Below are 12200 nucleotides of genomic sequence, written 5' to 3' on the forward strand. Positions count from 1 at the left end.
CTGAATTAACTAAAATAAGTCATTGTAAGTTAGTGATGGAGGCAGCAGTGGATCAACAACTCCTGTGAACTCCTGTGTCTCTGTGATGTTAAAATCACTGGTTTACTCTATGGACTTTGGTGTGGGAGAGTGAGCAGGTTTCAAAAATCCCTTTAAGTCATAAATATAAAGTGTTTTATGGCTCTTTTATGAAAGAAAACATAATATTTCTTGAAAAAAAACACACAATATGAATTAATATGAATATTTTGATGTGATTTCACGGTTTATTCGTATAAATGAAGACGTTTGAAGTGTGTTTGAGGAATGACATCGGCAGTTTAAAACATGACTTCATCCTGAGGGAGTAAAAATAAAAGAAGAAGGGGATTTTTGTGCGTCCGTTTGTGCGTCCGTGCGTCCCCCGTGTGCACAGCTACACCCTGCTGTCCTTTGTTGTCTCGGGGTCAGGTGATAACCATCTGCACAGAGTCTGTGACCACACCCACACTCTGATTGTGATCAAAGACCAGGGGTTCACACATGACTATGATTATGTGTGTGTGTGTGTTTCTGTGTGTTTCAGCCGCACACACACACACACACACACACACACACAAAGACACTGATTCAATCACGCACAGTAAAATATGATCTGACGATGATGCGGATTGCTTCTCTTTTATCCGTCGTACTGATCTTCGCTGACAGATGAAACAGACGCAGTACCGGCAAAAATCGTGAGGGGGCAGCGTAGAGTCGATAGTCAGGAGAGTCTGAGGTTATTTGTCAAAAGTTGCGGACAAACGTCGGTCGTGTAAATAACGTAAATGTAAAGTTAGCGATCGTCGTGAATCTCTCGCGTCGCGAAACGACGACCAGGAATATTCCGACTAAAACACCTGCAACTTGGCACTGCCCTCTAGTGGTAGTATTGTGTAATGATATACATATAGACGCAAAAAAATTATTCATTCATTCATTCATTAATTATCAACACATGCATTAACACGTGTAAATACAATGAATTCATTAATTATCAACATGTATCATAACATGTATCAAAACGTGCAAATACAATTAATATATTAATTAATTAATTAATTAATTAATTAATTAATTAATTAATTATCAACATGTATCAACACATGCATTAACACGTGTAAATACAATTAATTAAATAACAAATTAATTAATTAATTAATTATCAACACATTATTAACATGTATAAAAACATGTATCAACAGGTGGAAATACAATTAATTAATTATTTAGTTATAAACATGTATCAACACATGCATTAACATGTGTTGATACAATTAATTAATTATCAACACATCAACATGTATAAAAACATGTATCAACACATGCAAATACAGTTAATACATTAATTAATTAATTAATTAATTAATTAATTAATTAATAGAAAATACTCAAATTAAACAAAGTTTTTTATATTTTATTGCAGAAAAACTTTTCTTTCTTATTTTAATTTGTGTTTGTTTTAGGGAAAGTCTACATCTGTGTATTTATTTCGTGTATTTTTTTGTTGTTGTTTACTTTATTTACTAATTACTGAACTAAAATCTGACTTCATTGTTGCTACGACGTCACAACACAAACACACACACACACACACACACACACACACACACACACAGAATAAGAACCAGTGACTCATCGCTGCACTCAGACAAATACAACAATCACTGACTAATAATATAATCAAAAACATATATTTCATCTCCTCCATCATCACATACACATCTACTGTAAGACTTTTTCTTCTTTAACCTTATTAGTTGATCCCCAGAGAGAAAATACAAAGTATTTTCATTTTAAGTCATTTTACAGCGTCACAAACATAATAACAGAGCAGTAGATTGATTTTCTTCCAATAAACTCTTGTAAATGTGATATAGTCGACCTTTAAGTGTTTAAATGAGTGTTTCTATATGAAAACACGTCGTATATAAACAAACCCTGTGTTCAGCTGAGCAGAGAATGAGCTCGATCATAGTCTCCCTGACACTGGTTAACAATATCCTCCAGGAAGTTTCTGCTGCAGAGAGGGAAGTCACTCATCAGTTTCCTTAACACGAAGTCGTAGTCAAGATACGACTCTGGAAGATAAAAAAATAAATATATATATATATAAAAAAATAAAATTTTACTATTTTCTAACAGTTTAAGAAAATAAAGAACAGAGAATTTGATACAATTAAAAATATAGCAGTATGTACCTATAATTAGCTTTTTGTTATTTTAGTGTATTTATTACTATTTTTCTGGACATTTAATGTATATTATACGTATATATTTTGACTTTTTCATTTAAGGATAATTCTTATTTATTTGCCTGTACATTTTTTGAACTTGTGGACATTAATTTCTGCACAATTTGTGTGTGTATGTGTAAATACAAAATGTGTTCATACATACATATAATACAAAAAATACAATATTAAACTGTAATATGTACATATCTACAAATGTAAGTGAATTTAAACATATTTCTAGGTTGAAATATGAGCTCAGTACGTCAGCATCAACCTCAAATATCTATTTAAATGTTGATATATATGTACATATACTGTGTATATATACTTATATAACAATGAATATAATTACATACACATTTATACATAAAATTAGAAATTTTATATATGTATATGTATATGTATATGTATATGTATATGTATATGTATGTATATGTATATGTATGTATGTATATGTGTATATATATATATGTGTATATATGTATATATATGTGTATATGTGTATATATATATATGTGTATATATGTGTATATGTGTATATATATATGTGTATATATGTGTATATGTGTATATATATATATGTGTATATATATGTATATGTATATATATATGTGTATATATATGTATATGTGTGTATATATATATATATATATATATACATATATACATGTATACATATATATACATACATATACATACACATGTATATATATGTGTATATATATGTATATCTATATATAGATATAGATATACATATATACATATATACAATTTCTAATTTTGGCGAATAGAATTTTCATCTCACCAGTTTCCTGAGTCCAGTTCTGCTCTGGCTCTGATTCCAGGTGAGTTGAACCACTCTGTCGTCCAATCAGAGAAGAGGACAAACAGGAAGGCTCCGCCTCCTGGACGCCACCACCTCCACTGCCTCCTCTGCCCTGGATTCTGTCCAGAAAGCCTGAGTTGACTCTGTCACAACACGACGCGTCACATTAACACCAGCTAATGTTTGCAGATGTTTCAACTAAAACACAGTGATCGTCCAAAAACAAGCTGGTGTTTATCTCCTCGTCACTGATGTAGTCGAGGTTTATTTACTGCTTTTTTTAACTGCTGCAGAGAAAATGTTCTCACCTTTTCTCATCCAGCTGGACTTCAGTCAAAGTTTTCTTGGGTTTACTCTCAACCGACTCGCTCTGAACACAAGAGACAGAAAAATATCAACAACAAAAACAAACCAGACAAACATTTCTCCTGATAAACAAGTTACAATTTTCACACTCGGAAAAATGTGTGGATAATGTGGCGACAAAAGTCATGAATCTCTTTAGTCGCCAACGACGACCAGTAATATTACGACTAAAACACCTGCAACTTGGACTGCCCTCTAGTGTTAGTATTGTGTAATGTTCATATCAACACAAAAATAATAAATAAATGAATGAATGAATGAATTGATTGATTCATTGATTAATTAAATAAATAATGTATTGTTTCTGTTAATTAATTAATTAATTAATTAATTAATTAATTAATTAATTGTTGTTTGCTTGTTTATTGGTATTTTCTATTAATTAATTAATTAAATTATTTAATTAATGAATTGTTGTTTGCTTGTTTACTGGTATTTTCTATTAATTAATTAATTAAATTATTTAATAATTAATTAATTATAATTAATAATAGTATTTCCTATTAATTAATTAATTAATTAATTAATTAATTAATAGAAAATACCAGTAAACAAGTTTAACAAGCATAAACAAGTTACAATTTCCCACTTGGAAAAATTTGTGGATAATGTAGTACATAAAACTTAAAACCTGGACCTTTAGTTTTCATTATCTTTGTCTTATTTTGAAGTTTTCCTGAAACTAACAGGTCATTGTGAACACAAACACCTTCTTTTAAAACCTGTCTGTGGTGTTCCTCAGGGATCAGGTCTGGGCCCACTTTTATTCACAGTTTCCAGCTAAAGTTTAGACATCAAACACAGCAAAAATGGAACAAACGTGCACATTTTTCCACGCTTTTATCCAATTTACTCAATTCAACTTTGTTTTTTTAAACAATGGTGAAGCTGCGACTGTTTCACGTCTGCGTGTTTTATTTATTTACTCAAAAAATCAGTAATTGTTTCAGGACTTTAACAAACTCAGTCTCTCAGTTTCCTCTGTTTTAAATAACTGACGACGATCATTTATTGATGAAGAGAAACCACCGGCTACGCTACATAATTGATGCTAATTAGCTCTGTGTCATGCAATGGTTTGATCCTGCGTGTGTGTGTGTGTGTGTGTGTGTGTGAGGGCGGAGAGGAAAACAGCCTGAAAAACAGGACGTGTTTTGCAGGATTTTCCTTCAAAATCGATTTTTTTCAAGCGTTTTCTAAAGCGTGTGGATGAGTAACGGACGACCCAAACGCCCTCAGCTTCACTTTTTCCCTCAGTTTTATTCGCACAACACTCACGACTCAGAATAACGGAGCGTAATCCCGTCGTTGTCGTCTCTAAATTATGATTTTAAACACTTTGACTTCAGTAAAACTCACGTTTAATCTGCGTTAATCTGGACGAACACATGAATCACGTGTGAGGAAATAAACTTGACCTTTTGTTACCGTTTTGTATCCAAACTTTACTTAACTAAGGAGTTAGGAAAGGGAATAAGGAAAAGAGGAAATGAGGAAAGGAAGGGAAAGAAAAGGAATGAGGAATTTAACAGGAACAAGGAAAGGAAATAGGAGGAATTGAGTGGAAATGGGATAAACGAGGAAAGGAAGGGAAGGAATGAAGATGAAAGAAAATGGAAGAGAGGAATAGAAGGAAAGGGAACAAGGAAATGAAGGGAAGGAAAGGGGTAAGAAGTGGAAGTGGAGACAAGGGAACAGAGGAATGGAATGGGAACAAGGGAAGGAAAGAGAAGGAGGAAAGTAAAGGAATGTAGATGAAGGAACTGAGTGGAAATGAAAGGTGACAAGGAAAGGAAAGGGAATAACGAAATGGGTAAAGGAGGAAAGGAAGGAAAGGGAACAAGGAAATGAAGGGAAGGAAAGGGGGAAGAAGTGGAAAGTTAAGGGAATGGAATGGGAACAAGGAAAGGAAATGGAATAAGGAACAAAAATGGGAAGAAAGGGAAATGGAATAGTAAATAAAGAAAAGGAAACAGGAAACAAAGACTACACGGGGGAATACAAGGAGACTAAAGGAAAGGAAACAGAGGAAGTGAAGGAAAGGGAACAAGGAAATGAAGAGAAGGAAAGGGGTAGGAAAGGAAATAGAAGGAGGAAAGGAAATAGAAGATGAAGGAATTGATTGGAAGGAAAGGGAATAATGAAAAAAGGGTAAAGGAGAAAAGGAAGGAGAAGACAAGGAAATGGGGAAGGAATGTAGACAAAAGGAAAGGGAACAAGGACATGAAGGGAAGGAAAGGGGGGAGAAAAGGAAACGGGAATGGAATGGGAACAAGGAAAGGAAATGGAATAAAGAACAAAACGTAAAGAAAAGGAAACGGGAAACAAAGACGATGCGGGGAATAAAAGGAGAGGAAAGGAAACTGGAATGGCAAGGGAATAAGGAAAGGAGACGAGGACACTGAGACAAGTGAGGACAAGAGTTAAGTGGTGATGAGACGAGACGAGGAGACGAAGTGAAGAGGCGTTAAAGCAGGAAGTGTGACCCTGTGTGTTAGTGTGCGTGTGTGTGTGTGTGTGTGTGTGTGTGTGTGTGTGTGTGTGTGTGTGTGTGTGTGTGTGCGTGTGTGCGTGTGTGTGTGCGTGTGTGTGTGTGTGTGCGTGTAGACTGTAACAGTTTCCTCTTTCTTCCTGAACCACAGTCTGACCTCAGGTCTGTGAGTCCATGATGGATTTGTGAGAAAAAGAAGAGAAAACAGAACAAAGAGAGAGAGAGAGAGTTTCCTGTGTGTGTGTGTGTGTGTGTGTGTGTGTGTGTGTGTGTGTGTGTGTGTGTGTGTGTGTGTGTGTGTGTGTGTGTGTGTGTGTGTGTGTGTGTGTGTGTGTGTGTGTGTGTGTGTGTGTGTGTGTGTGTAGGAGACGACGACGCGGTGAACGACAGAAACTGTCAACGCTCTTTAATAAGAAAAACCCCGTCTTTATCTGAGCTGACGACAGACAGACAAACACAGCGCTACGGACGAGCTAACGCCGCGAGCTAACGCTATCGTCACCGTGTGTGTGTGTGTGTGTGTGTGTGTGTGTGTGTGTGTGTGTGTGTGTGTGTGTGTGTGTGTGTGTGTGTCTCAGAGTGAACTCTGGGAAGTCCCTTGAACTCTGCTCGCCTTTCCTCTCCATCCCTCACAGGGAAGAGGGAGGCTGAGAAAATGAAAGGAACAGACAGGACAGACAGACAGACAGAGGGGTCAGAGGTCAGAGGTCAGAGTTTTCTCTATGGGCTTTGGTGTGGGAGAGTGAGTGGTTTACAAATGTCAGTTTCCTGTTGCAAAAGTCTGTCTCACAGTGAAGATAAAGACGTGAACACGTTCTAAAGATAATGTGGACGAAGCTGGTGAGTGTTTTTTATATTTGTGACGAGCCAGCAGGGGGCAGACTCACACAAATAAGAACTTAAGAAAGAAACGCAGGAATATTTACTGAGAAAACAGCTGAGAGAGGAACGACCACAGCCACAGATATGTGACCGTGTGTGTGTGTGTATGCAAGAAAAACATGGGAAGCACATGTACACACACACACACACACACACACACACACACTCACACACACACACACACACACACACACACACACACACACACACACACTGAGTGGTTGCTGGCTCACCCTGGATGAAGTGTGTGTGGGTGCTGGAGGATTCAGAGTCGTCTTCATCTCCATCGTCTGCAGAAAACTCTCCTGCCTCCTGCAGGACACACGTATCAGGACTTTAATATCATGATAATATCGTGATAATATCGTATCAAGACTCACAATAATATCATATTGAGACTTAAATATCATGATAATATTGTATTGTGCTAATATCGTACTGTGACTTAAATATCGTGATAATATCATATCATGACTTAAATATCGTGATAATATCGTATTGTGACTTAAATATCGTGATAATATCGTATCATGACTTAAATATCGTGATAATATCATATCATGACTTAAATATCGTGATAATATCATATCATGACTTAAATATCGTGATAATATCGTATCGTGACTTAAATATCGTGATAATATCATATCATGACTTAAATATCGTGATAATATCATATCATGACTTAAATATCGTGATAATATCGTATTGTGACTTAAATATCGTGATAATATCGTATTGTGACTTAAATATCGTGATAATATCATATCATGACTTAAATATCGTGATAATATCGTATTGACACTCAAACATCGTGATAATACTGGAACAGTTCCGATTATTTGGTGGACAACGTTCAGTCATGTAGCCAGACTTGCTAACTAGCGAGCTAATTTAGCGCACACATGATGTAGAAAAGTTACATTTAACTCAAATAATGAATATTTAACAGTTTCACCAGAGTGTTCAGGTGAAGATCTACACCTCAGTTCACCTGGTCTATACACACACACACACACACACACACACACACACACACACACACACACACACACACACACACACACACACACAGACTGTAAAGCTCCTCACATTGTGTCATCTGACACCACGTCAGTGACTAACATCCACCACAGAAACCACACTGACGTGAACCTGATCCCTGATCCAGGTCTGAACTCAGGTGAACCTGATCCAGGTCTGACCTGCTATGATCCAGTCTGAGTTCCTCCTTCCTCCTCAGGTCTTCCTGTCTCTCTCTCTCCTCCAGACGCTCGCTCTGGAAAACATCACAGTCACTGTCAAACGTTTGGAATGCGGCCGCTTTCTAACGCAGACTCTTAGTAACATTTACGTCAGAATATCAAGGTTTACGTCAGAATATACTGTAAAGGTTTATATCAGAATATAAAGGTTTATATCAGAATATAAAGTATAAAGGTTTACATCAGAATATAAAGGTTTACATCAGAATATAAAGATTTACGTTAGAATATGAAAGTTTACGTCAGAATTTAAAGTTTTACGTCAGAATATCAAGGTTTACGTCAGAATATAAAGGTTTACGTTAGAATCTGAACGTTTACGTCAGAATATCAAGGTTTACGTTGGAATCTGAAAGTTTACGTCAGAATATCAAGGTTTACGTCAGAATTTAAAGGTTTACGTCAGAATATACTGTAAAGGTTTACATCAGAATATAAAGGTTTACATCAGAATATAAAGATTTACGTTAGAATATGAAAGTTTACGTCAGAATTTAAAGTTTTACGTCAGAATATCAAGGTTTACGTCAGAATATAAAGGTTTACGTTAGAATCTGAACGTTTACGTCAGAATATCAAGGTTTACGTCAGAATTTAAAGGTTTACGTCAGAATATACTGTAAAGGTTTACGTCAGAATTTAAAGGTTTACGTCAGAATATACTGTAAAGGTTTACGTCAGAATATACTGTAAAGGTTTACGTTAGAATCTGAAAGTTTACATCAGAATATATAGAGGTTAATGTCAGAATAGAAATGTTTTTATGTCAGAATATAAAGGTTTACGTTAGAATCTGAAAGTTTACGTCAGAATATAAAGGTTTACGTCAGAATGTAAAGGTTTTTACGTCAGAACATAAAGACGTACGTTGCGTTGTGATTTCACAAACATTAATCCTCGTCCAGACTGATCACAGACGTCTCAACATGAATCACTTCATCGTTGTCATTGCTTCACTGCTGTGTGTGTGTGTGTGGTTGTTTTGTCTCTACTGACATCTAGAGGCCAAACGTGATACTGACAGACCTTTTTTTGTGGTAACTTTTGCCTCGTTTTCATCACCTTTCTTGCGTTTAAAGGTCTCAGTGATGTTTCAGTCCTGCTCTCACCTTGTTCCTCTGTTTGTCTTTCATTTCCTTCAGATTCTTCTCCTCTTCCTGCTTCCTTTGACGCTCTAAATCCTTCTGTTCCAGCTGCAAAATATATAAAATATATTTAAGCCACTTTGAAAATAATACATGTTTGGCACCTTATTTAACTGTTAGATGGACTTTTCCAACCGGAAACTGAAGTTTGTAAACCACTCACTCTCCCACACCAAACCCCATAGAGAAAACCAGTGATTTTAGCTCACAGGGACACAGGAGCTGCTTGTCTACTGCTGCCTCGTGTGGTCACTTTGTGTCACTGAGGCCAATCAAAATGAAGGATTTCAAAAGTAAACAAAATAAGTGAGTTTACAAACTCCAGTTTCCTGTTGGAAAAGTCTGTCTAATGATGAGATTAATTGACAAACAATATCTTTAAGACATTTAAGAACATATAACTTTGTTTTTTCAACTGAAAACTGAAGTTTGTAAACCACTCACTCTCCCACACCAAACCCCATAGAGAAAACCAGTGATTTTAACATCACAGAGACACAGGAGTTCACAGGAGTTGTTGATCCACTGCTGCCTCCATCACTAACGTACAATGTCTTATTTTGCACAATTCGGCTTTTGAAATTTTACATTTAGACTTAAATTAGTGACACAAAGTGACCACACGAGGCAGCAGTAGACCAGCAGCTCCTGTGTCCACCGTGAGCTAAAATCACTGGTTTTCTCTATGGGGTTTGGTGTGGGAGAGTGAGTGAGTTTACAAACTTCAGTTTCCTGTTGGAAAAGTCTGTCATAAAAGGTGAAATAAATTTAACCGAAAATGGCAAAAAAAACAAAAAACAATTTGTACTACTTCATCCCCAAATACAAACAACATCTGAAAATACACGTGATTTAAACGGATAGAAATGAATTCAGTGCCTTCTTCTGCAGCTTGGATGAGCGTTGGGTTATCTGTTGCTTCTGTCTGGCTTCAGCCTCAGTCATGTGACCACCTGGACGCATTAAAAACGTCAGATTACCGTGCGTACAAACTTGAGTTTGGGTGAATTTTCGTTGTTTTTTTTTTACCCAGTTTCTCTGGCTCCGTGTGCACATGTGTGACTCTGTTGACCTCCTTCCATCTCTTAAGATCCTCCTCTCCTTTCTGAGCCGCTAAAACAACAACGACAACGAGCTTCAGTACACGGGAAATACACGTCAAACATGTACGAGGTTCAAATAATAATCATGAAAAACAAGTGGAACTGTTTTGTACTGGCGAGCGTCTGTCTTCTGAGGGCTTCATTGGGCGGAATCATGGTGAATCCACCTGAGCTGAGACAAAGAAACACAGATTATTTTAAATATATTTCATTTAAAATAAACTTATTTTGAAGGGATCATTTTCAGTCTAATCCATGAAAGTAAAATGCAACTAAATCAACGTAGTCAATTAAATAAAGTAAAATGTCCTCCAAATTCATACGACATGATGGACATGATGTGAGATTAACACAGATTAGGATTATTCCGCAGGAATTAAATGATCATAATCAGAGAAACAGCTTCAATTCCAGAGGATTTGTTTGTTTACATCAGTATTTTTTCATCATGAATCACTGATAATGATCCTGAGCTGATGCTGCATTCAGGGAACATCGGGAAGAAAAAGTACAGGACGTGACACATTAAAAAAAAATTCAATTTTTTTTTTACAGATTTATTTGAGAAAACAAACTATTTCTTTGTTTATATTAAGTCATTTTATATATATATTTTTTGATTGTTTTAAATGTTTGTGACACAATAAGAAGTGAGATTTACGGGATGTTCGTGAACGCACCGTTCCTCTCTCTGAACGCATGAAACGAAAGTGAAAGTCAAAGGAAACGAAAAGCTTAAAATTAAACCACGGAAAACACAAGAAAACGAATAAATATGCAACGTTTTTTAATAATAAATATATTTAAATACATAATAATAATAGTAATAATTATAATAGTTATAATGATGATGTGTCACTTACTATTGAGGCTGTCGTGGATCAGTTTGACCTGACGATGATGATGATGATGATGGTTGTGTCTCAGGTGACCTCAGGTCATCAGGGGTCTCGTGGTTTCTTTGAGGATCCATTTAATTCTTCAGAATTCTCTGTCCTCTGTCCTCTGTCCTCTGTCCTCTGTCTTCTGTCCTCTGTCCTCGTCTCCTCTCCTGCCTCCTTCTGTCTCCTTGTGTCCTCTCCTGTCTTTACTGTGGGAGGTTCTGATGCAGTGGCTCCACCTGCAGTGATGAACGTTCACTTCATACTAAAGCCACTGAAAGTCTTCAGCTGTAGTAAGGTTCCAGTGTACGGAAGCCTATTGGATTCACTTGAAAAACATTTTTTCTGTTTTTCTGAGTTTTTCTTTTCAGTTTTTCAGAGTATTTTTTTTTTCTGAGTATTGTTTTTTTGTTTTTTGTGGGTAATTTTTTTTCTGTTTTTCAGAGTATTTTTTTTTTTTGGACTAACTTTTTTTTCTGTTTTTCAGAGTAATTTTTTTTCTGTTTTTCGGAGTAATTTTAGTCTGTTTTTGGAGTATTTTTTTTTTTCGGACAATTTTTTTTTCCAGACACATTTTTTTTCTGTTTTTCACAGTAATTTTTTTCCGTTTTTCAGAGTATTTTTTTTTTTCGGACACATTTTTTTTTCTGCTTTTCAGAGTATTTTTTTTTTTCCGACTAATTTTTTTTTCTGTTTTTCAGAGTAACTTTTAGTCTGTTTTTCAGAGTATTTTTTTTCTGTTTTTCGGAGTATTTTTTATTTCGGACTAATTTTTTTTCTGTTTTTGGGACAATTTTTTTTTCAGTTTTTCAGAGTAATTTTATCTTTGGTCTGTTTTGAACAACAAACGACTGCAAGGCCTCGCATATTAAACCAAAGGCTTAAGGCCAACAGTTGACATTAACGACATTAGCCGTTTACAGAGTCATCCTGCACCAACCACCTGAACCAAGCCCAAACTAAACCTAACCCCACACTGGCTC

At 35.8% G+C, this 12200-nt stretch overlaps 1 protein-coding gene across 1 annotated transcript; it reads right to left on the reverse strand.

Annotated features, from left to right (window-relative positions):
• Positions 1–1486: 1486 nt before the first annotated feature.
• On the reverse strand, positions 1487–11399 carry epsti1 (epithelial stromal interaction 1). Its single transcript, XM_083906722.1, has 10 exons — positions 11200–11399; positions 10450–10508; positions 10263–10346; positions 10113–10186; positions 9198–9281; positions 8029–8102; positions 7057–7135; positions 3393–3454; positions 3064–3227; positions 1487–2102 (listed from the first exon to the last, which is right to left on the reverse strand). Exons 1-10 carry the CDS (start codon positions 11307–11309, stop codon positions 1969–1971), a joined length of 924 nt encoding a protein of 307 aa, XP_083762848.1. The 5' UTR covers positions 11310–11399; the 3' UTR covers positions 1487–1968.
• Between the last annotated feature and the right edge of the window lie 801 nt (positions 11400–12200).

Source organism: Microchirus variegatus (assembly GCF_963457635.1).
Source record: "Microchirus variegatus genome assembly, chromosome: 20".
Lineage (NCBI taxonomy): Eukaryota > Metazoa > Chordata > Actinopteri > Pleuronectiformes > Soleidae > Microchirus > Microchirus variegatus.

Bases quoted from the DNA above. Each gene is read 5' to 3' on its own strand.
- epsti1 (XM_083906722.1), bottom strand. From the start codon at position 11,309: ATGGATCCTCAAAGAAACCACGAGACCCCTGATGACCTGAGGTCACCT. The intron at 3,455-7,056 runs GTGAGCCAGCAA...TCTTGTGTTCAG, and splicing joins CCACACACACTTCATCCAGG to AGCGAGTCGGTTGAGAGTAA. The intron at 2,103-3,063 runs GTGAGATGAAAA...TTTATCTTCCAG, and splicing joins GAACTGGACTCAGGAAACTG to AGTCGTATCTTGACTACGAC.